The 26,021-nt window shown below is 41.0% G+C and overlaps 2 protein-coding genes across 2 annotated transcripts in view; one reads left to right on the top strand and one right to left on the bottom strand.

Moving 5' to 3' along the window:
- Window positions 1-148: 148 nt before the first annotated feature.
- LOC129756747 (chymotrypsin-like protease CTRL-1) lies at window positions 149-18,578 on the bottom strand. Its single transcript, XM_055753740.1, has 3 exons — window positions 18,385-18,578; window positions 1,173-1,343; window positions 149-1,040 (listed from the first exon to the last, which is right to left on the bottom strand). Exons 1-3 carry the CDS (start codon window positions 18,509-18,511, stop codon window positions 175-177), a joined length of 1,164 nt encoding a protein of 387 aa, XP_055609715.1. The 5' UTR covers window positions 18,512-18,578; the 3' UTR covers window positions 149-174.
- A 1,510-nt stretch (window positions 18,579-20,088) lies between these two features.
- LOC129754633 (polyserase-2-like) overlaps window positions 20,089-26,021 on the top strand; it is a 51,492-nt gene continuing 45,559 nt past the window's right edge. The window contains exon 1 of the mRNA XM_055750796.1: window positions 20,089-20,170. Within this exon, the coding sequence (XP_055606771.1) occupies window positions 20,110-20,170 (61 nt within the window). The 5' untranslated portion in view covers window positions 20,089-20,109. The remainder of the gene's footprint in view (window positions 20,171-26,021) is intronic.

Raw genomic sequence — 26,021 nt, 5'->3', positions numbered from 1 at the left:
GCCCACCACACTCCCTCACACCAAAAAGCTGATATGAGCCCCCTGATAAAAAACAAAACAAAAAAATTGAAAATAAAAATTAAAAAAAAATTTAATAGAAAAAAAATTATAAATAAAATGAAAAATAAAAAAAAAAAATTGACTTCATTACTTATGTGTGAAAATTTAGATTACTTACAGCTTCAGCTGCATAGATGTTTCACCCACACAATGTCCTACCGTCAAAACGTATCGTTGATGTATTAATGCACCGTTACACATTGTTTTGACATACGGCGTACCTAATACTTGAAATTCCAGCATGGCTGTCCATGGGTATTGTAAAAATAGAGGTTTCTCACTCTCTTTTACCGTCATATTATGCGAGTCGAGGCCACAATTCCCTAGGTTCAACAAATTCCTCTGTTTTGCTTTTTCTTGATGATTGCTGATCCACTTCAAGTAGAACGGTATGTTGGAAAATATGGCATATTGTGAAGGATCGCAGCGATTATCTTCATCAGATTTAACCCCATTGCTTACTAAACCTCTGATGTACCAAGACGATCCAAGTCTAAAATATATTCCTCCTCCGCTATCTCCGTCGCAAACATTTGTCATATTTTTGTTACCGGCGCAAAATTGGCTTTTGTCTTTCGATAGATACTTTTTGAAATGCTTTTCGTTACTTGCTAAACAAGTAGCATAATCTATTACCGATAGAGTTGCATACTGAAGAATTTCCATACCAGTCTTTTTGCTGAAATCACCCGTTCCCCAACCAACAACCGTTCCGGAAGAACTGATAACCTCATCGTCTTCAGCTCTCTGTACAGGCCACAGACAAATAGGTTGGATGTAATCCGAGTATTCGATGTCATTTTCCAATCGTAATAATGCTATATCATTGTGATGGGTCCTCTCGTCGAAGTCGGAATGACGAATCACCTCTACAACTTCGTGTACTCGAGTGTTTTCGGACGGCGAACTGCGGTTGTGCAATCCAAGTTTTACGTAGAACATATCCGCTTCCAAAAATGTGGGAATCGTGCAGTGGGCAGCTGAAATAAGTAGAAAAAATGTCCACAAATATTCCTGTTCGGGGCAGTCAGTGAGTGTGACAATGCTTTTGGGAAATAACTGTTTTTCTCGTTACCAAAATATTTTCTTTAAAACAGATCACGTCATCTTACCTGTCAGGATAAAATATTCGCTTATAACAGTTCCTCCGCAGATGTATGCCTCCGAGAATACCGAAAATTTTCGTCTGTATATGGCTCCATGCCACGGCCAGTCACCTTCGCGCGTATTCGTGCCTTGGGTTATTAAACCCAGTAAAGACCTTTCCCTTTGGCCGCATTCAACTGAAATGTACAATTAATTATACAAGTGTTTATCGACAGTTTGAACAAAAAACAAAGCTATATTCAAGAATAAATATTGATTTTCACATGAACTTAAGTTTTCTTGATGCTATTACAGGCTCCGTTCGATTTTAGCAAGACGCCCGTATATTTGAAAAAAAAAACGAATGTTGCCAAAATCGAACAGGATGTAAGAAGTTGGACATGGAATTTAAGGTTTTAAGATGAAAACAAGTCCTTGGTTCATCGAAGTTATTCCTATATTGAGGTCATTACCTCCCAGCAAACATTTAAGAAGGTATATTGTAGCATCTAAGTAGTCAAGTATTTCTATACTGTTTATCTTATGTCAACTTAAGATCATTATTAGTTTGACCACAGATCTTGAAGAATCAAGATGCTACAGATTGGCGACGAGAATAAAAATTTTATTTTGGAACTTTTTGGAAGCCATCAGCAGTTCAACATCAGAAGAATATTTTGAAGAATATCAAGATTTTGTGTTTCGGTCAAAGGACAATAATGGTAACAAAAATTCATTTCCATTTTTTGTGTCGATAAAGTACGTGTGGGTTAACCATAATTGTAAAGCTACGGAACTAGGAAGTGCCTCAGACACAGCCTGACGACGTTCGAAATGTGGGAGTTGTTGACGAAGCCCGGTAAAACGGGTAAATTTTGAAGCAAATACCCAAAGTATGGTGACAAATGTTACTATGCAGTCGACAAATGGAAAAGGCTGGAGGTGCCGGTTGTATTGCGTAGTTTGTATGCCAATACAGTAAAGCTACGAAAATACCTCAGATACAGCACATGGTTCTCGAGATGTGGGAACTGTTTCCGAGACCCGATAAAACGAGAGTTTTAGAACAGTTGCCCAAAGTTTGGAAACATATGATGTTCCATGCAGTCGAGAATAAATCCTGGCTGGAGGTGCCTCAGACACAGTGCAGGGTTCTTGAATTGTGGGAATAGTTGCCGAGACCCGGTAAAACGAGGAATTCTCGGAACAGTTGCTCAAAGTGTGGAAACATGCGATGTTTCCATGCAGTCGAGAATAAATCCTTGGCTGGCGGCAAATCAGTACATGGTACTCAAATTGTGGGAGCTTCTAGCTGCCTAAAGTATGGTAATTACTTTTACCATGCAGTCGAGTGTAAAGCCTGACTAAAGAGAATATATTAAAAATGAAATGAGATAGTATGGTACCGTCAACTGGGGCAACATGCAACAATTTTCAACTTCAATGGCTTCTAAAGAACTTATGTTCACAGTTAATCCTACCTCTTTTGCATCAAAAGTTTTAAGGATGCTGGGATATCAAATTGGCGTAGTTAGAAAAATGATAGGTTTCTTCAGTTATTTTTAATTTTCTAAAAACATGCGATTTTCACCCTCCTTAGAAAATGGGGTAACTTGCAACAAACTTTGTTTTTAATGAAAAATCTTATGAACACGTACAAAAATTTATAGTTTTTAATATATTGGCGATGCCTTAAAGACCATTATGCATGACAATACCAATTGCAGTAGTTTTTGGGTCTGTTAAAACTAATTTTCACATTTTTACTGAAAATAAGGATGCTGCATACATTTGGGGGTTAAATAATACTACTCAGACGAATAAGTCAGAACAGGAGTATTGGTTGCTAACTTTTACTTGGTGCCACTTTGTTATAAAAACGCAGTTGTTGAAGGATTCTATAAATACCAAATATTTGCCAGAAACATATCGGACATAGGCTTGGATGGCCTGGAGATGTTTGCAGGAATATAAGTTGATATCTATGCTGAAAACCGTATGTATATATCTTACCATCGTTGTTGGAATCACATTGTTTATCATCCATTTTGCTAACAATTTGCGGATTTTTCTGTATACGTTGCCACAGTCTTTCATCCAAACCATCACCAATACTAGCCATCAGATATTATAGCAATCGTGAGACGTGAGATAGCTATCTGACATCTATTGTCACATCCTCTTTCCGAGCATCTTTTATCATCATCAGTTGTGAACCGTGGGATCTTGTGTCATTCAAATATCATGGAAGATGATGATGATATAATGATTTGTACAATATGTGAGAAGGCTGAAACAGATGTAAACAAAGTTATTGAATGTTCATACTGCAACCAGTTCAACCACTTCAAGTGTAAGCGGATTATTGGGATTGCTAAACGGAAAGTCCGCTCAAAGCCATATTTCTGTTCGGTTACGTGCCAGGAGATGCACCAGCGGTCGACGAGGGATCTCAGCCAGCCAACGGATCAGTTAAACCAGCTGCTCGTCGAAATGAAAGCTCTTCGCCAGGAAAACGCATCTTCAAGAGAGTCGATGGAAATTGCAATCAAGGAGATACAAAACAGCCAATCATACCTCTCGGATACTTTCGATGACATTCTGCATGAGATCAAGGACCTAAAACATGATCAATCATCAATGCGCTCGGACCTGGACGACGTCGAACGCAAATGTGTAAGCCTTAACTCGGATGTTGAGCGCCTTGAGTGTGAAGTTGATAGACTCAACCGGGCTGCTTTATCGCGCAACGCAATTTTCTTGGGAGTACCGGTCGTAAAAGACGAGTTGCTTCCTGAAATTGTACACAAAATCTGCAGTAGCTTAGGGCTTAATCTGCCAACGGATGATCTGGAAGAAGTACGGCGGCTTAAGGACTCGAGGATTGAGAACACGCACACACCGATTAAAGCAGTATTTAAGGAAGTGTCTTCAAAAGAGCTACTTCTCGAAAAAAAACGACATCATGGCCAATTTCCTGTTAGCTCGCTGGGAGGTGCCTTTAGCGAAAAGTCAGGATATATAACAATTCGTGATGAGATGACTGCGTATGGTATGGCTCTTTTACGTGACGTTCGTGAATCACAAGACGTTCTCAAGCTGAAGTATGTTTGGCCAGGGAGAAACGGAGTAGTGCTGGTGAAACGTAATCAGACGTCAAAAATTGAAACCATCCGAAATCGTACCGACGTAAAAAACCTGGTTGAAGGAGCATCTAAACGGCGTCTCGAGGTATCTGCATCTTCAGCAATGTCTTCATCTTTAATTGAACCATCTCCTAAGCGGCGCGGCGGCGTCAGCGTTATAATAAATAAACTAGTTAAATATGTGTATTCAAATCATGAACAATATTAATATTAAAAACTTTTCTTACAATTGTATTCAAGATTTATTAACCAATAAACAAAACTTGTTGTCTACTTTCCGCATTTTACACTGGAATATACGTGGAATGAATAATATCGAAAAATTTGATTATATTAAAGAGTTCCTGGATCGATATGAAAATGAAATTGATGTTTTGGTAATCGGCGAAACTTGGTTGAAGCAGTCCGTAGTTAATTTGTATAATTTGAATGGTTACCAAGCTGTATTCTCCTGTCGGCAGTCCTCTCATGGCGGGCTAGTAGTTTATGTCCGGAATAACATAAATTTTGTCGAAAAAACAGTGCAAGAAGATAACGGATTCCACTACATTCAACTGAAGTTATCATTAAAAGGGAAATCAATTGATTTACATGCTGTGTATAGACCTCCCAATTATGCTCCACCCAACTTCTTCAACAAGCTTGAAAGTGTTTTGGCCGGTAGAAAATGTGATCAAAATACTATCATTGTAGGCGATATGAACATTCCAATAAACCTGTCAGCCAATCCTGTTGTGGAGGAATATACTCGACTTTTAAGTTCATTCAATCTCGATGTAACCAATAATATTGCGACACGACCCATCAGCAACAATATTTTGGACCACACCATTTGCTCAAAATCTATGATATCATCAATGATGAATGAAACTATTTCTACTGATGAGTGACCATAGCATAATTCTTTCAACTTTTGACTGCAAACATAGCTGCAAAAACCAACAACTCACAAAAGAAGTTATCAACCATCAAAAATTTAATGATTTATTGGGATACGCCTTTGAAAATATTCCAGAAACATTGAGTGGTGAAGGAAAACTAGAATATATTCTTCAAAAACATAAAGAAATCCGTCAAAATTGTACAAAAACTGTGAACATTCAAGCAAATATAAAAGGACATTGTCCTTGGATGACTGTAAATCTGTGGCAACTGATCAAAATGAAAGAAAATCTTTTAAAACGTTGTAAACGCAATCCAAACGATGCTCACTCCAAAGAACTTCTCAAACAAGTCTCACAAAAACTGCAACGTGAAAAAGCTATCTGCAAACGTCATTATTATCATCAGCTTCTTGGAAATGCATCTCAGAAAAAATCTTGGCAACTTATCAACGATATGCTCGGAAATAATAAAAAATCTCCAGTTATAACATTAAAAACATCAATTGGAGAAGTAAATGATGGTGAAGTTGTTAGTAATCTACTTAACAATTTTTTCTGCTCAATTGGTTCCAAAGTAGCAAGCACACTTCGAAGTGATAGAAACATTTCTAAATTTGGAACCCTTCCTAGTCACGATTGTTCCATATTTTTAAGCAAAACATCTGTTCAAGAAGCAATTATGTTGATCGCAAAATTAGAGAGCAACAAATCACCTGGACTGGATACTGTTAGTCCTGATACAGCAAAAAACATCACCTGGCTTTTGCAGCGCTTCTGAAAAATGTGTTTGATGAAATAATTGATACAGGCAGATATCCAGATTGCTTAAAAATAGCTAAAGTGATTCCTATATATAAATCTGGAGATACTATGGACCTGAACAATTACAGACCAATATCTTTATTATCAATCTTGAACAAAATCTTGGAACAGTTATTTGCCACAAGGATAATGGATTTCCTGAACCGATTCAATTTGTTGTGTACACACCAATATGGGTTCAGACGAGGTTACAGTACCCTTTCTGCCACTTGCGAGCTGACTGAGGACATCTATAAGGCAATCGATGGAAAATTGTTGGCCGGGGCCATTTTTCTAGATCTTCAAAAAGCATTCGACACGGTAAATCACGAACTGCTGCTACAAAAACTTCAGTGCTATGGGATAAGAGGAAAAGCTCTCGCGATTCTAGCAAGCTACTTAGAAAATCGATCTCAGCTTGTGTCAGTGAATGGGAAGATAAGCGAATTACAATCTATACACACCGGTGTCCCTCAGGGTAGTGTACTAGGTCCCCTGTTGTTCCTGATATTCATTAATGATTTATCAAGACTCAAGCTGATCGGCAAAATCCGTTTTTTCGCCGATGACACAAGTATTTCATACAGCAATTCTAATTGTCAGAGAATCAGAGAACAAATGGAGCAAGATCTGACAATCCTTAAGGAGTACTTCGACTCGAATTTGCTATCCTTAAATCTAAGCAAAACAACTTATATGATCTTCCGTTCATCAAGGCGTGTAGAACCTGACTTTGTGAACATACCAGTAGGAAACTCACTAATCAAACAAGTTCAATCTTGTAAATATCTCGGCCTCATTATTGACTCCACTTTGAGCTGGGAATACCATATCGATCTACTTAAAAAAAAAATCGCACCTGTTTGTGGAATACTGCGAAAAATATCTCCATACGTTCCTGTTTGCTGGCTAAAAAAACTGTACTTCTCCCTAGTACACTCAAGATTACAATATCTTGTATCAGTTTGGGGAAACGCGAGTAAATCTAGATTGCGCGAACTACAGACGCTCCAAAATCGTTCCTTGAAAGCAATACTTAGAAAACCTCATCTGTTCCCGACAATATCGCTCTATCACAACGAAAAGGATTCATTTCTTCCAATCAGAGGACTTTTTGAGCTGCAAACGATTGTCCACATGCATTCCATAGCAGCCGGACTTTCATGTCAGCCCAGTGTACCCGTGCAAAGGACTGGTTCAATCAGAGCAACAAGACAAGCTGGTCAACTTGTTGTCCAGATATCGAACACTGAATTTGGGAAAAAAAGATTCAGCCTGATAGGAGCAAAACTTTACAACAGTGTTCCTGGTTCTATAACATCTTGCGCTACTTCAAGTTTCAAGCACCGCCTAAAGCTTCACCTAAAGCGCAACGTCGCAAGACTACTGGTCTAAGCCTTCGAAACTATCTGCATTTAATACTTGTACTAAAAGAAAAATGCTATTTTCTTTTAAACTCTCGCCTACAGCCACCACCGCCTCCACCCATCGCCTCCATTCATCGCCACCGCCCTCTGCCACCGCCCTCTGCCACCACCAACCGCTAGCTCACCATCAACAGACACCCAACGAAATAACACCCGCATCATACCAAATATCGAATCAAATTAAATCAAATTTCACTCATGAAAAAGAAAACAACCCTTAAATTTGTAAAGCGAACTATGTAACAAACAGAAAAAGTTAGCCTCCAATAAGTCAGTATAACAAACCCTTAAAAGAACATTATGTTCACTGGGAATGTTAGGATTTGTCAAGTGAATTGAAATAAATGAATTAAATTATAATTATAAAATACTAAAAGCTGAAATAATAAAAATAAATGTTTGGATGAATGAAATTTCAATGTTCACAAACGCGTGATGCAAAACATTCATATTCCAACACATGGAAACGAGATTTACAAGGTATTTCTTTGATTTGCATTTTGTTGCATGTTACCCCAGACACCTAACTGAATTTTAAAAATATTTATTTAAAAAAAATTGGGTGATTGTTCGAAAAATATTTTTAGACCAACAATGTTGATACAACATGAGGAAACCAGTAAAAAGTTTGTAGATAATTTTATCAAGCCGATCCGTCATACTGGGTAAAGTTTTTTTCGGCATCAAAAAATGTTAAAATTTGTACATTTTTTGCTCGATTTTTCAAATTTTACATTAAAATAAAAAATTTAAGACAACTAGCTTAAAATGTGAGAAATTATGTCATCATCATTTTGTTATCATTAAAACATAACTTTATTACAATACATTAAATTAAAAATTGATTCAATGTAGTGTTATATAAATGTTGCATCGAACCCCGCTGTTGCATGATGCCCCGTTTGACGGTACGGTATCTAAATTCGTCCAACAACTACAAAGCTAAGACTAGGCCTTCTGCTAAGGAGGGTACGTCGCGTGTGTGGCATAAAAGAGCCTTTTGACACCATTTGAATCGAGGAAGAATGCTATTGGCGTAGGATCGGGCAGTATCTGAGTTAAATGCATTCAATCCCATAAAATCAGGGTACAACTTTGCAATGGAACCTCATCAAGTCTAGTGGTGGTGGCCTAGACTCATCAAAATGATAGGTCAGGGGAAGTACAATGAAATAATTGAAAATTTAAGAATGGAAAAGGGAGGGAATGTAGCATCTAAGTAGTCGAGTATTTCTATACAGTTTATCTTATGTCAACTTCAGATCATTATTAGTTTGACCACGGATCTTGAAGAATCAAGATGCTACTTATATTGCAAATTATGCCGGAACAAATTTCAAATCCTTCTTTTGTCACTCGGAGTTAGAACATCGCGAGGGGGGGGGGGGGGGGGGGGCGACAATAAAAAAATGAGATAAACAAATAAATTGGAATAAATTTCACTTGTATACCACAAAGTTGCATACAGTATCATTGCACAAAACCTAAAAAACAAGTATTTTTTTATCGAAAAATTCAATAAAATCAAGAATACAAAAGGTGAATTAACTTCCATCCTCCAAAATTGGTTTTTTCTTCGTCTTGTCATCTTTTGGATTCTTGATTTTTTTTTTCGAATTATACATTAAATACTTCAAACTTTATTTATTTCCCTCTTCGGGTTTTTGGAAATTTCGAAGAGGGGGGGGGGAGGTGACAAAAGAAGAAATTTGTATTTGTTCCAGCCTTATTTAAAGTAATATATCAGATGAAAAGATTGTATTAAACTTACCAGAATAGCATATAGCTACAATAGTGGAGGCGATGTAACTACTATGACAAGATTAAAACGATTCGATTTCCCCACAAAAAGCAAAATATACGATTCTGAGTAATTTGATTAATACGAAAAAAAAATTCCCCGACCGAGATTTGAACTCCGGTTCTCCGAGTCCACCTTCCGATATCTTACCACGATGCCAACTCATCAGTTGATCCGATACACGCTATAGCTCTATAGGTGGGATTTGCTTTTCACGAACCGATCAAAGGAAGAAAAGGAGAGACGAAATAGAATGTCAATCAAAGGATAGCCCATTTATCGTAAATCAGTTCACTCAAATCGTTTATGTCGAACTTGCATATTCTCAACTTTTTGGAGGCATATTTACGAGTTAACTCAACTGCTATCCGATTAAACTATTTTTGGGCAAAGCTTGTCGTAAATGAATGATAGAAAATCACTCAATACCAACGTGTTTACGATCGTTACTGAAAATGTCTCAATAGTCGATTTGGATCATCATTTCTATTACGATTTCATTTTTGCTGGGCTCCTAGGTTAGGTCGCGGGATAGGGACTTTAGGCTAACAACCTACTGCTCCCGATTAAAAAAATTGTTACGGAATCCGAAAGAAATGATCGACCTGGAACATTGGCGACGACTTTTAGCATGAAAACACGGACACGAATTGGAACTTGGAGCTTTTGAACCCTTGCTTCAACAAGGCACGCTGGCTCAAGCTTGAAATTTTGGGACTGAGCGAAGTCCGTTGGCCACACTGGAGAACACAAGACACAGTCCAGGCAAGTCCTGCTTTACTCTGACATACGAGGAGAACATGCTACTCGGGAACGAGATTAGATGGGAACCGATAAACGAAAGAATAATCGTAGCCAAATTTAGAGCACGGATTAGAAACCTTACAATGGCTCAGTGTTATGCGCCAACTGACGTTGCCGATTTGCAGGAGAAAGAGCAGTTTCACAGTCAACTGAACAGCGTGGTAAAGAAAATTCCGAAGGGTGACATTCAAATTCATTTGGGCGACTTCAACGCAAAGATTGGACCCGATAATCAGGACCTTGAGCGCATCATGGAGCGACATGGACTAGGACAGATGAGTGAAAACGGAGAGCTGTTTGTAGAATTGTGTGGCAACAACAGCATGGTGAGTGATGGATCGCACTTCCCCCATCAACCAGCACATAAAGTCACTTGGGTATCCCGAGATGGCCGAATAGAAAATCAAATTGACCACATCTGCATCAGCCGAAAATGGAGAAAGAGCCTTCTTGATGTTCGCAACAAACGATGCGTAGAAATTGCATCAGACCATCACCTCGTCCTTGGCGAGATAAAGGGTGATACGGTCAAAATTTGGTCAAGGGAAAACGCGTGTAAATCGGTGAAATCGTTTGTTTAAAAAATCAATTTTAATTTCTTTTTCAAGTTTAATTAGGAAAAATTTAGGAATAAGTCAGGAAAAATATTAAGTTAGGCTTCCGCTTTTACAAATCTGAATTGCCGGGCCTTACGCTAAACCCCTGCCATCAGATTTTGTACAGCCACCTTGTCCACCTTCTTCGCCGCAGAAAGCCAGTTTGCCTTCAACTGCTGCTCGTCCTTAGCAGTTTTTTTGGTCTTCTTTAGGTTCCGCTTGACAATAGCCCAGTATTTCTCAATTGGGCGGAGCTCTGGCGTGTTGGGAGAGATCTTGTCCTTGGGAACCACTTGCACGTTGTTGGCGGCGTACCACTCCATGGCATTTTTATTGTAATGGCAAGATGCCAAATCCGGCCAAAACAGTACGGAACAACCGTGTTTCTCCAGGAAAGGCAGCAGACGTTTATTCAAGCACTCTTTCACGTAAATTTCTTGGTTGACAGTCCCGGAAGCTATGAAAATGCTGCTTTTCAAGCCACAGGCAGTCTTCCGAAAATCACTCGGAAGAAACGCTCATGATAGGTTTCTAGTTGGAAACATTCAAAGCCGATTGCTGCTGCCTGTTGTTCCCTACTCGCTATATTTGAAATACTCAGAGCACGGCTCCATTTTACTCAGACATCGCCTTTTGTATGACGAAGCCGTCGCTTGATCTAAAACGACTCAGTTTTCCCGAGTAGTGGCTACTCAGACGACGCGAAAATTGACACTCAGCGAATTCGAGTGCTTGAAGGCGACAACTGAGTAAATTTTGATCAGTTTGTTCAAGGCCTGCCATCACTAATCGCTTTTGTCTGCAATAAACTTCAGAAAACCCAATTTCTAATGGTAAATATCAGCTTTAAATAACAATTCATGAACAATCAGATAATTTAAATTTTCTTACAGGGCACGATAATGGAAAGTATCCTCATCTGCGGATATGCGAATCATTTTCGGATGTGCACCAGCAGCAGCGAGGCAAATCACAATGAAAGAGCAACAATAGTTAAAATTAAGTTTAAGATTCCTGGAAAATATAATAGGGGAGAGTGGGGTATCGTGGGCCATGGGGAAACGTGGGCCACTTTTAATATCTCAGATGTGTGTTGAGATAAAAATCTCAAACCAACTGTCATCGTTGTCGCTTTGCGTGAGCATGTATTCCTATATGTTATTGACTGAAATACGCATCATATGCTTCTTTTATTTAACAAGCTAAAAAAAGTTAGAAAAATTTACTTACATAATTAAAAAAACACCTGCTAATTTCATCAATGAAGAACCTAAAGTGCAAAACAAAAATATGCTCATACGCTTATGATCTTAGTTTTGTCATGATCTTTCACGTGGAAAAGGAATTTTTGATGAAACATCAATAAGTCACACAAACGCAACCAATTTGCAAATCATAGCTTGTGGGGAATCGTGGGCCACACATCTTAAATCACCTATATTTTTATGTTTTTATACACATTCAGAACTTAAAATACGTTTTAGCTATCTGCAAAGTTTTCTTATGCCAAATGAAGAGTTATGAAAAATATTTTGTCCATCCTATATAAGAAATTTTTCCAAAACGTTCGCGAGCCAGGTTTTGGAATCTATGCGATCATACACAGCTCTCTTTTTTATTTCATCATCTGAAATTGCTTTGAAATAACGGAATGAATTAGGAAATCACAGTTTTGGGTCAACTCATAAACTTTGCATGTTATTTGGTCAATTTGGATTTGGTGGCCCACGATTCCCCACCATTTTTCAAAATCCAAAAAATATTGCTTTTTTTCAAACAGTCAGAATTTGGGGAAAATAACTTATTAAAAATTAAAAAAAATACCTTATAATACCTTGAAAATGTAGAAAACCATATCATTTTCTATTTTCATTTTATCTTTTATAATACAAAAGTTATGGAACAACGAAAAAAAGTGGCCCATGATTCCCCACTCTCCCATACTATATTCCACAATATTTTACTGTTTTTATTCTTTTTATAAACATTATTAATCATTAAACTGGGTTTGACTATTCCTATACGTAAAAGAAACGGCCAAAATTCGCTCCGGAATGATTCGCGCATTCTGAGTATCCCCGACTCAGTTGTCGCGAAAAGGGCTGTTAGTCAGTTCTGAGTAAAAGCCGTTTAGTCAGAACTGAGTAAGTGCGGTTTTGGCGACAACTGAGTAACCGTCACTCTGAACTGAGTAGCTGAAAGTTAGCGAGTAGAGAATCGGCAGAGCGACAATGCGAAGTTAATGTAAACAAGATTCAAAAGCGAGAGCGGACTCGCATCTAAGTCGATCTCTCAAGCTCACTACCTGGTGTATCAGAAGTGATTGAGACACTGACTGATACAAGATCCAATTCGAAAATCCACTCACTCACTCACTCAAACTCAATCAATGCGGCCTTGCATCGGTTCATACTGCCTGCGTACTTTCTGGCAAAGCGGCAGAAACATATGTTCATACGTACTGCCTGCGTGTTTGAATGACTATTTTAATCCTCCCCAACAACAGCAACAACAAAGCAAGATGTATCAGGCAGACAGCATTCGATCATCGATCAGTGAACGAGTGAGTGAGTGAGTGATTGAGCAAGAAAAGTTATTGACTGAAAAAAGAAACTGAAAATCAGGTAGCTCCTTACTCAGTTGAGAATTCCAACTGGAGAAGAAACGTCTCTCTTTCAAATTTTATTTCTTTGATTCTCGGAGCAGCGCTGTCGAACACAATCTTTACCCCACTGGGAGATAAACCAACCGACAATTTAGGTTTTGCTTTCGCTGTTGAAAACGTTTCAGTGTCTCTCATGAGAATTGAGTGATATTCGGAACACTGGTCACAGGTACAGATGGCTTGCCAAACCAGATATTTTTTTCGCGAAGTTTGGCAGTTTCATGTGCTTGAAAATATCTGCTACCCCTTTCCTTTTGCCGTATAAAACTCCTGTCCCGGAAGCTGTTTGTATTCGGCTTTGTCGTAGGTTTCGTCGTCCATTACTTTTTATTTTATTTTGCACGGTTGTAGACGAAACACCCAGCTTATTTGCGGCATCTCGGAGAGAGAGGTTAGGGCTTCGCTAGAAACTACCGGCATCTCTTTGTCGTCTCAGCGGTTTCCTGTTTTCGATAGCAGACTTACTGGCTGTCACCAACGTTCCCCAAACACCTTAATTACATTTGTAACGGTTGATTTGGCAACTTTTTGTGATTTTACCAGCTTTGGGTGCGAGTAGCTCGGATTATTGCGATGAGCGAGCAAAATTCTGTAACGCTGCTCTTCTTCCTTGGACGGCATTTTGACAACTGAAGAGCGAATTCCAAAATCAAAAACAGGAGCGACATTCAACACACACACACACACACACACACATACACACACACACACACACACACACACACACACACACACACACACACACACACACACACACACACACACACACACACACACACACACACACATACACACACACACACACACACACACACACACACACACACACACACACACACACACACACACACACACACACACACACACACACACACACACACACACACACACACACACACACACACACACACACACACACACACACACACACACACACACACACACACACACACACACACACACACACACACACACACACACACACACACACACACACACACACACACACACACACACACACACACACACACACACACACACACACACACACACACACACACACACACACACACACATACACACACACACACACACACACACACACACACACACACACACACACACACACACACACACACACACACACACACACACACACACACACACACACACACACACACACACACACACACACACACACACACACACACACACACACACACACACACACACACACACACACACACACACACACACACACACACACACACACACACACACACACACACACACACACACACACACACACACACACACACACACACACACACACACACACACACACACACACACACACACACACACACACACACACACACACACACACACACACACACACACACACACACACACACACACACACACACACACACACACACACACACACACACACACACACACACACACACACACACACACACACACACACACACACACACACACACACACACACACACACACACACACACACACACACACACACACACACACACACACACACACACACTGCGACGTAGTTCCACCTCAACCTCCCCGTGGTGCAGAGTGGAAACGTGTCTGGAAGTCCGGCGTATTGCAGATGTACGGCCAAGAGAACTACACCAAACCCACTAGAGGCCGTCGACGGGTCCGCCAAACCCGCGCGGAAGAAGTGGTGCACCCGGGTACTTAGGTACCAGTACTTGGGTGTGAGCGTGATGGTCCAACACGCTTTCGGGGGGTCATGACCCTGATATGCGGATGCGACCGGAGGGAGAGCGATCGCCAACTTGTTTTGCGCTTCGGTGGGTATAGACCCGTCTCGCAAAATGAGTAGATGCGCAAAGTGGTGGCCAATGGTGGGCCGATCACTTAGGGACGTGTTTACACGTCAGTGTCTGAGAGGCACATTTTGCCGGAGGTGTCAGGGTTCGACACGCGTTTCGGGAATTGATGCGCCTGAACCGCGAGTGTGACCTGATGAGGGCGTTCTATAGCTCGATCTGCGCTTCGGGTGGTCAAGCGCCCGACTTGAAGATCGAATAGTTGCGCTGAGTGGTGACTTAAGTCAACACTACTTAGGAGTTCGGAGGAGTCTGAGTCCTACACGTGGCTTAGGGGGCTTACCCCTCCTACCCGCGTGTTTGAACAGAGAAAATGTCGTCGACAACTCGCTTTGTGTTTCTGGATCTTGGACTGGATTCACAAAGTTAGTAGTTGCGCTGTGTGGGGACCTCATTCACACGATGAGATTTCGGGTCCTAACTCGTCAGAGGAGGGGCCGCGCATCGAGTTGTGTTAGAATGAGGTTATGCTGATAGAGGATTCGGAAACGAGTATTGCCTTGGAGCGCACTAGCACGAAATGACCTCCCACTATTGAAGCAAAGTGTGTCAAACAGTTCGAGGTGGGAACAAAGGTCAGTGGCCCCAGGTGGACTTTATGGCGTAGGGGGTACAGTGTTCCTTAGCATTGTATCATGAGTCGTCCAATTGCACCCATGGACCCAGAGTAGCAAACTGGGGGGACGCGGTGGCTCGCCGTGCCTTGGAATGCAATCCGTAAAATGGATTTACCACCTGGGTTAACAACTAATAAAAAAAAAAAAAAAAAAAAACACACCTTCAAAATAAGGGGTGTTCAGGTTTTTCAAATGCAAAATTGAAAGAAATACGTCAAGTTGATATTGACCAAATTTTGACCGTATCACCCTTTACGACTAAGAGTTGCGCGTGTCTAACGGCGCGAGGAGAAAGTCGAGTGTTGATACGACGTCCGCCGGTTGGAGAATCAAGAGGTGAAAAGGGCATACGTTTGCTGCGTAGGGCATTAGCTAAAATTCCGAACCTCGAAATTGCCGACAGACGGACAGTCGATGAACAGTAGTGTGGAATCAAGAATGTATCACGACGAGCCATGGTACTCTCGGTAAAGTTTGTGGAAGAAGAAGTGAATGGATGTCGGATGAAACTTGAAGGATGGTCGATGATCGGAGAAAGGCGAAAGTCGGAATTGTGCAGGCATGTACCGGGTCAGCCAAAGCAGCCGCCCGCTTACGATATGCGGAGCTGGAAAAGGCAGTTAAACGAGCTTGTAGACGAGACAAGAGAGCCTGGACAAACTCCCTAGCCGAAGAGGGAGAAAGAGCCGCCGCCAATGGAGATGTCCGATTACTTTATGACATTTCTCGCCGCCTCGGTGGTGCAAGAACTAATGCAAGAATGCCGCTGAAAGACCGCGCAGGTCAGTTAGACCCTGCCCTGTCAGCACCAATGTTGCACCGTCTTTTCGCTGACATATGGGATACTGCAACATTCCCGGCCGACTGGATGCAGGGTATCCTCGTGAAGGTCCCGAAAAAAGGAGACCTGACAGGGTGCGCCTGACAGGGTGCGGTAACTGGCGAGGCATAACGTTGATCTGTTCATCCCTAAAAGTACTCTGCAAAGTGATCCTGAACAGGATCCAGGAGAAAATCGACGCTACACTCCGACGGCAACAAGCTGGATTCCGATCCGGACGATCATATGTGGACCACATCACAATGCTACGAATCATACTGAACAAATCAACGAATTACAGGACTCTCTTCTGCTGGTGTTCGTTGATTTCGAAAAAGCATTCGACCGACTGAACCATGAAAACATTTGGGCGGCTCTAAGGCGACGAGGAGTCCTAGAAAAACTTGTCCATCTCATCGAAGCAAAGTACGAGCCCTTTTCGTGCAAGGTCTTGCACGACGGTGTCTTGTCCGATCCAATCCCAGTAACTGCTGGAGTGAGACAGGGATGTTTCTTATCACCGCTACTTTTTCTCATCGTAATGGATGAGATTCTGACTGGATCGATCGACTGTGCACCGAACCGAGGATTGCCGTGTAATCCTTCAACAATGGAGCAACTGAACGACCTTGACCTGGCTGACGATATGCGGTAACGACGCGAAAACTGCAAGTATTTGTAAACCGCTGCCTGCGGAATATCATCCGCGCTTGGTGGCCTGGCAACTGGATCTCGAATGAGGAACTACATCGCCGGTGTCATCAAAGGGCGCTAGAAATCGAAATTCGGGAACGTAAGTGGAGATGGATTGGGCACACGCTGCGAAGAGATGAAAACGAGATTTGCAGAGAGGCGCTAGATTGGAATCCAGAAGTTCATCGAAGAAGAGGCAGACCCAGAAACTCGTGGCGGCGAAGCCTAGCCACTGAAATCCGAACTGTCGACGAGAATATTGACTGGGATCACATGAAGACACTGGCTCCGGATCGTCAACAGTGGAGGTCTTTGTACCGGAGGATCGGCGCGGGATCAATAAGTAAGTAAGTTTGATTAAGACTGTGATTTGGAACATGAAATCGCTAACTGAAAGTTTTTTTTCCTGGGATTTTAACGCCTTGGCGTTACTCATCCTCATTGCTAACAGAAAGGCGTTAAAAAAGGCGGGGTCACAAATCTCATTTTTCTGTCTACGTGGTATCTGAACGGTCCCTTAGGGGTATATTCCGGAATCAAAACCATGGGGGCTTAAATCGTTCCTTAGCTTGCCAGAATGTCTAATATCAGATAATATGGCAAATTCTAATGGGTCGCTCAAAGACCTTAAAGTTTGTATGAAAATTCTAACGAAACTGTAAAACCCTAACTTCGAAAATTCGTTGGCCTGTCATTTCTAGTTATGAGAACCCTGTAAGCCCACCGATAAGATTGTACTCACTAATTTTTTTTTTTCACTTGGCCGAATCGGACAATCATTGAACGTTTATAGTGATGTTTGTCTTACTTATAATTTTAGTGCCCATCAACTCTTTTGTGTTCTATCGTAGCATGCAGGGATGTTCCAAGTTAATCTGAGTAAAAATTTCATCCTAAAAACAAGATTACTAGGAATACACAGTTCTTATTTTCAAATCCAATTTAAGCACCGTTTAAATTACTTCATAGTTCTTACGAAGCATTTTTTTTACAATGATATCAACATGAACAACTCAATTCTCGCTTCGATTAAATCCCTCTTGTCAGTTTTTAAAAAAAGATAACACTTTATTGTACAGTAAAATAACAAATAATTCCTACCTTTCTCAGAATAAACAAAACAACAACAAACGGCTTGAATCACCAACAGATACAAGAAGATCGACTTGGGGAATCCCCTGTCTTCATTGATAACCTTTGATCCCATGGCACCGGTGCGTGATGCCATGTGCTACCAAAAACAGCTAAAGGCAAGATTTAAAATCCAGTTTCAGACCACCTTTAAGAACGAAAGCTACGACAAGACTGTTTCGATGCTCGCAGTTCAATTCAATCATGTAGGTATGTTTCAGTGAAAAGAGAAGCAATTTCATCTTCTCCTGCTTAATCTCTTCCATGCTCCAGTTTCACCTTCTTATCAATAAAGATGCTTCACAATGTGTAGTTCCTTCATAGCTTTCGATTGAGCAGCATCGTGGTAGTCATGGCGAAAGTTATAGTTTTTTGTATTCTAATATTCAAATTTTTATTGGCCGATACTACAGGTAAAATTAGATAAACTGTTGGAAACTTCCTTTTTTGAAAACTGTGATGCAAACTATTCGACATGTTTGTTGAATTAATTCGGTAGTTATTCTCCGTCGTAGAACGCATTTATTGAAACACAGAGGGGCAAACTTCTCAACTCATCACTTTATATTTGGCAAACGAAAACGAAGAGATGTCCTGTTAATGTCTCTTGTACTAAGAACAGAAGCGTGTGTATGATCAATTTGCTCGACAGACATTAATCGAAAGTGCTACTAGGCAGTAGTTATTTAGTCAAACAGTTGGATTGCTCGGGAAAGACTGATGTGTTTTCCGTCATATATGATCACAATTGAAGTATAACTATATAACTGCTTAAAAGGAATAAGTGCGTAACATATTGGTCAACAAATTAGATAAAAATCAAAAACTGAAAGAGTAACAAAACCAAGGTGAATCCGAACGTCCGTCGCGCATAAATTTTATTCAGGTACATGGTGATGTTTAAGTGGGTTTATTTGTGTGGTTTTGTATTCGGGCTATTTTCGAATTCAGAACTATTCAACTGTTTCCTACCATGTACCGTGCCGATCTAATTTCAAAAAACAAGTTTTAATGAATAATTGGTGAAATACTAGGTAATGCATACAAGCGAGATTTCTAGTATAATCTGGCACTTACGGATCATATCCTATGCATGAATATTGATTTCATTACACAATTTTGAAAGTCTGTAAAATGTAAGCATTCTAAACTTAAATCAGGGCAAAACCTGTGTCTGGCCAATATCTTGACGTCGATGTTTTTTTTCACATTTTCTTTACTCAGTACTGTACTGACAAACGATTTCAAATCATCAAAAATTCAATTAGAAATTATAAAATCATAAAATAGCTTCCACGACTAATTCAAACTAAATGTGAAAAACTAGGCGATACGAGACGAGACCCACAAAAACACAAATCAAACAACAAAAAGTTGAACCACGAACAGATGTTTGAAGATCAACATGGGGAATTCCCTGTCGCCATTGATAACTTTTGAACTCATCTTATCGGTATTCTGTCTGGTGGTGGTTCATTTGTGCAAAGTGAATCCCCGAAACCAATACCCGGCGCCAAAATCTTCGGCACAAGACTGATTCAAGACAAAAAAAAATCATTTATGCTCTGCGCAGTGTAGAGAGAAATCAGCGAAACACTCTCGCGCTCAGATGTTTGAACATTATGCTTATACATGATAATGTTCTACGATCTCCAGTTATTTTCAAGCCTCCGATCGAGCAACACCACGAAAATTATGTTGAAAGAAGTGATATTTTGTGTTCTAGTAGTAAATGTTCTTCTGGCCGAAGCTAAAGGTAATGTAAATTGAGTGTTGCAAAAGTTCATTAGAAACTGCCTAGTGCCTGCGTGACCAGATCTACGGATCGATGACCGAAATCTAAGGATTTCCAGCAGTTCTAATGGATTATTTCATGGATTATCGAAAAATATAGGCCTTTTTATGGACGAACGAAAAGTCCACCTAGCGACAAAAAAAGGCATCTACCTAGTATCATTTCACCAAAATCGGCATGTCTTAACACCGTTAAATTACTGTGCAGAACAAACTGAAAATAGGACGAAGTATGTTTATAAGTTGATTGTTCGCATAGGAGTATCTTATATCTCTGATAGCGAAATGATTTTTTTGCCAATTTTTGGCGTTTAAGGACCAAACTAGGCTCTAGGCCCAAAGTAGGGTCACCCAGGAGTATGCAACGTTACACGATTACTCTATAAAACGTGTGATCAACATCTTTTTGCTAAGTGTTAATGAATCTCGATTTTTAAGCTTTTTCTATCAGATTTAAGTTTTGTTTGCCTTGATAGATTTGGAGATAGCTTAAAAACACGTGAAAGAAAAGCTTAAATCTGAGCAAAAAAAATCTTGAATCTGAGTGATGGTTGCGTTTGCTTATGTATGTGTCCCTTACGAGCAGCACGTGTGAGTTTTGATATTCGAATCACTAGTAGGTACCATTTGGTAAATGAAAGATTTATTTTAAGCACGTTGTATAATCCACGAGGAGCTATAATTAGCAAACCATAACTTGTGGTAGAAGAGCATTTTTAAAGGGTGTCTACTATGAAATTGCCTCACACATTATTGATTCGCGAAATTCGAGTTTTCTTTCGATAGCCATAAAATTTTTAGGGATTGAATAATAAATATTAAACTTCATTTTACCATTTTACTCGTATTTTATTTCCCGGGCCATAAGATTCTTCAAAAACTGTGAATCAAACGTTTTTTATGCATGTAAACCCAAACTCTCTTCAGTTTCTCGACTGTCTCCACTACCTTAGGTCATTTAAGAAGGTTCTGCTTCATAATTACTTCATACTACTTCATAGTACTTCTCGGTTGAACATTTTCCGACGAAATGTACCGTATTGTCCGCATACTACATCCGCATGTCCTTGGAGTATGGGTATGAAACCAAATTCGGCCAAAAGATTGTTGGTACGTTGTGTCTCTTCAGGAGAGGAAACAGTCGCTTCTGGAGGCACTCTTTTATATACCCCTGTCCGTTCATCGTGTTCTAGGTCACGAAAGGTGCACTCCGCTTCCCGCACGTGCAGATGGCTTGTTAAACCAGGAATTTATTCGCAAATTTAGACATCTTCTGAGTGCGGACATGCTCCGGAACGCTGAACTTATTCTTGGTTGTGGAAAACTGGTTGTCAGGGATCTATTTGAAGTCGGCCTTCACATATGTTTCGTCGTCCATGATGCAGCATTCAACTTTCGTTAGCATATTGAGGTACAACTATTTTTTTTATTATTGAGCAGGGAAAACCCCTCGGGAGTTTGTCTCTCTTGCAGTGCAGGACCATTCTCCTAAAGGCATTAAAACCTCCTCACATTTATTGATCATTTTTTATATCTTTTCAAAATTAACATTATTAAAAAAATTACAATCTTTAGAATTCACACTTTCTTTTCAATATTAATTCATTAAATTAGCGGTTCTGCAGTTGCGGCATGTGGTGGGCGGTTTATAAGTTGGCGGTTTTGTGGTGGTGTGGGTGGCGGTGGCTAGCAGAGAGGGGATATAAAAAAATGTCGTATTGTGGCGATTAGTGGCAGGTTTGATAATTTTGGGTGAGGAAATTGATTTTTTCAAGGCCTCCACTGTGATTACTCTCTGTAAAGGGGGTCTTCACGAACTAGTTAGCTGCTTAGTTCACAATTCAGTTTTTTCATTCTCACATGTATGTTTCAACTAAACGTTTGAAGCTGGGTCTATTGGTTGTGATTTTCAGATATCCTGGAAGAGCGTTGTACTTCGTAAGTAGTATTCAGGGGACTTTTTTTTTCATTTTCTCTGTATTTATTCTTTTGAGCATCAGGTTTTCTCTCGACCTCGTAGAAAATCTGTGATTCTACTGCTTAATTTGTTGATTGTGGTGGAAGACTGGGTTGTGCAGCTGGTGGTGTACTTGCATAACGCTTTGGAGTTCCCTTAGTGCGGCTATTGGTAATACAGATAGTGGAGCTTCGTGGAAAAGATTTTAGGTGGAAAAAGTCAGGGCCGTTTATAAACAGCTTTTAGACATCGGTTCTGTATTGTTTAGAGCGGTTGGATATCCTTCTTCCTAGTTGCGCCCCAGATCGAGACCATGATCTTTTCTAAGATAATCTATGTGTGCGTCCCATCTTAGATGTTCATCGAAGTTCAGACCCAGGTATCTAAAAGTTTTGACCAGTTCTATGATAGACGTATCAACTAGTAGCTGACCATAGTTGCTGGGAAGCCTCTGATTTGAACTAAAGATTACATACTTGGTCTTATCCAGGTTCAGTGAAAGAATTCTTTCTGTTTAAATATGATTTCAGTTTTATCAAATCATTTGACATCTGGGAAATAATAGTCCCGACGTCATTATGTTCGTATGACAACGATGTATCGTCCGCTAACAGCCTTGGTTTACCTTGTAATTGTAGCTTGTGCAAATCATTCACATATAAGACGAAGAGGAGGGGCCCTAGGTTGCTAAATACCCTGAGGGACTCCAACAGGCAGGTCTCCAAGGTCACTAGAAACCTGATTTATCTGGACGTACTGCTTCCTGTTGGCTAGGTAGCCGGCAGGAAGTCAGTTCGCATTTTTTTTTTTTTTTTTTTTTTTTTTTTTTTATGAGATAGAGGAAAGCCCGCGGGAGTGTAATTCTTTCCTGAATTCCTTCTCCCGTAGGCACAAAACCTCCTGATTACCCCTGATTCCATGGGTATCCAATTTTTTAAGAAGTATCGCGTGGTCAATCGGGTCGAAAACTTGTTTTAGGTCTAAGAATAACACTCCCATAAACTTTCGATTATCAAGAGCACTGTGTATGGCATCTACCAGTTCAGTTGCTGCTGTTTGAGTACGTAGCGTTGTGGCACACATGATCGTCCAGATCGGAATCCAGCTTGTTGCCGTCGGAGTGTAGCGTCGATTTTCTCCTGGATCCTATTCAGGATCACTTTGCAGAGTACTTTAAGGGTTGTACAGATCAACGTGATGCCTCGCTAGTTACCGCACTCTGTCAGGTCTCCTTTCTTCGGGACCTTTACGAGGATACCCTGCATCCAGTCGGCCGGGAATGTTGCAGTATCCCAGATGTCAGCGAAAAGACGGTGCAACATTGGTGCTGACAGGGCAGGGTCGGCTTTCAGCATTTCAGCAGGGATGCAATCGATCGCAGGTGCTTTGTTGGATTTCATGTTTTTGATTGCCGCTTCTATTTCCGAGTTGACACCATTTATGCGGCTTACTGTTGGCGCTTCGAGCTGCGGGTTTTGTTGGCCATCGCTATTCGTGACTCGGAAGAGTTGTTCGAAGTGCTCAGTCCATCGTTTGAGCTATTCTGTTCGATCAATCAATAACTGACCTGCTCGGTCTTTCAGCGGCATTCTTGCATTAGTCCTTGCACCACTGAGGCGGCGAGAAATGTCATAAAGTAATCAGATATCTTTATTGGTGGCGGCTCTTTCTCCCTCTTCGAATAGGGAGTTTGTCCAGGCTCTCTTGTCTCGTCTACAAGCTCGTTTAACTGCCTTTTCCAGCTCCGCATATCGTAAGCGGGCGGCTGCTTTGGCTGACCCGGTACATGCCTGCTCAATTCCGACTTTCGCCTTTCTCCGATCATCGACCATCCTTCAAGTTTCATCCGACATCCATTCACTTCTACTTCCACACAATTTACCGAGAGTACCAGGGCTCGTCGTGATAAAGGCATTCTTGGCACACCACTGTTCTTCGACTGTTCCGTCTCTCGGCAATTCCGAGGCTCGGGATTCTAGCTGTTCAACGTATGCCCTTTTCACCTCTTGATTCTCCAACCGGCGGACGTCGTATCGGCACCCAACTTTCTCCTCGCGCCGTTGGACACGCGCAACTCTTAGTCGTATCTCACCAAGGACGAGGTGATGGTCAGATGCAATGTCTGCGCTTCGTTTGTTGCGGACATCAAGAAGGCTCCTTCTCCATTTTCGGCTGATGCAAATGTGGTCAATTTGATTTTCTGTTCGGCCAACTCGAGGTACCCAAGTGACCTTATGTGCTGATCGATGGTGTAACCTCCTACTCGGTTACAGCTGGCATTTGGGTATTTCGGTGGCAGTTTTGCCCTGAATACAAAATGACAGTAAATGTAAATTTAAACGCAGTAAAGATGTTGTTTTATATTAAATTAGATTAATATTTGAAATAAATTGGGCTTTGAAATTTGAATAGGAGAATAGAGAATTTTTTTTAGTGTAGGTTGACTGTAGCCGAGACACAAACCATACGCAATTCGCGCCACATGCGGAAACACTGTGGAGAATACATGGCCCAATCACAAACGCCGACGTCACCGATTGGTCCTACCGAAGGAGGTGATAAAAGACCGACGCACCAATGGGCCGGCCTCTTATCCCCTTGGGAACGCGTCCGAGTGTCGTTCGGCAGTTGTGCGCGCCCTTTACCCGCCAACCAAGTGTCGGTTCTGTTTTGGACCTTGGCTCTGGCGACTAGTGCAAGTAGTGCAAGGCACCGTAGCCAAAATAAGTGCCCGCGTCCCAAGAAGACCGGACAGCCGTCCGTCAACATACGGCTTTCAAGACACGCCGTCCGTCACCATATGGCTAAGGACATTTCCTGACCGTACGACAACACACGGTTCAGGAAAGATCTTAGAACCGCGGTTCTCCATACCAAACCCTCCCAGAGCCGTCGGTAAGAATCCGAGGCTAAACCAGAGGTTATCTCGAAGCCTGAGGCAGGCAAGGTCCAGCGTGACGCACCAGGGCGTCCGCCATCCCGGTCGGAACCGTGCCGACCGAGTCCACGTGGTACCACGGCAACGAGATCCAGCACCGAAGTGTCCGGCAGCATCTACGGGTACTCGCAGCAGCAGCAGAATAGCAGTAAGTCAGAAGTTGCGGATTTTTGTGAATAAATTAGATTTTCTGTTTATAGTTTCTCTTGATTTTTCCTTATATAAATAACTTGAATTGCCCTTTAAAGATTTTGTTAACTTTATTGCGTGCGCCGAAATATCTGAAATACGGGTTGTAACAGGGGTGGGAGGAAGCGAATATCGAACAGGTAAGTGAGTGATTTCCTAGTTACGACGAGCCGACCCTGAGATTGGCTGGAGTCCTGAGCTAGTCGAAGGCCTAGTTTCAATTGGCGCCTACTCGTAAAAAGAAAATGTGAACTAGCTTCACATTTTCTTCGTAGCTAGGGGAGACTCGCTGATCTCCTTCCGTTACAGTGATTACCCTTGAATTTGAGAAAATTTCGCTAACTTTCACTACTAATAGTTTATTCTGTGAATTAGCGATAATAGAAACGGATGTGATTTTCATCTCGATTCGATTTCTTAATTCGAAGTAAATTTCATTTATTTTGAGGCTATCGATTGAAGTGATTGATTTTCTTTCCAAAATATAATTAAATAAAACGCTCATTTATTTTCATAGTGATATTTTTATTCATATATTGTGTATAACCATAGTCATTCATGATTCACTCACGGCACGCTCACGAAATGAGCAATAATAGCACACAGGCTATAACCAGGATGGACACACTCCACCAACGATTTCGATTCGATCTTCGTGTTGACTTCCTCAACGAAGAAGAGCTCGACTGCGAGCTTGACGCCAGGGAAATTCAAATCGAAGAAGGCACC

Source organism: Uranotaenia lowii, chromosome 3, assembly GCF_029784155.1.
Source record: "Uranotaenia lowii strain MFRU-FL chromosome 3, ASM2978415v1, whole genome shotgun sequence".
In the NCBI taxonomy this organism is placed as follows: Eukaryota; Metazoa; Arthropoda; class Insecta; order Diptera; family Culicidae; genus Uranotaenia; species Uranotaenia lowii.
This window is presented reverse-complemented; position numbering and strand designations above follow the sequence as displayed.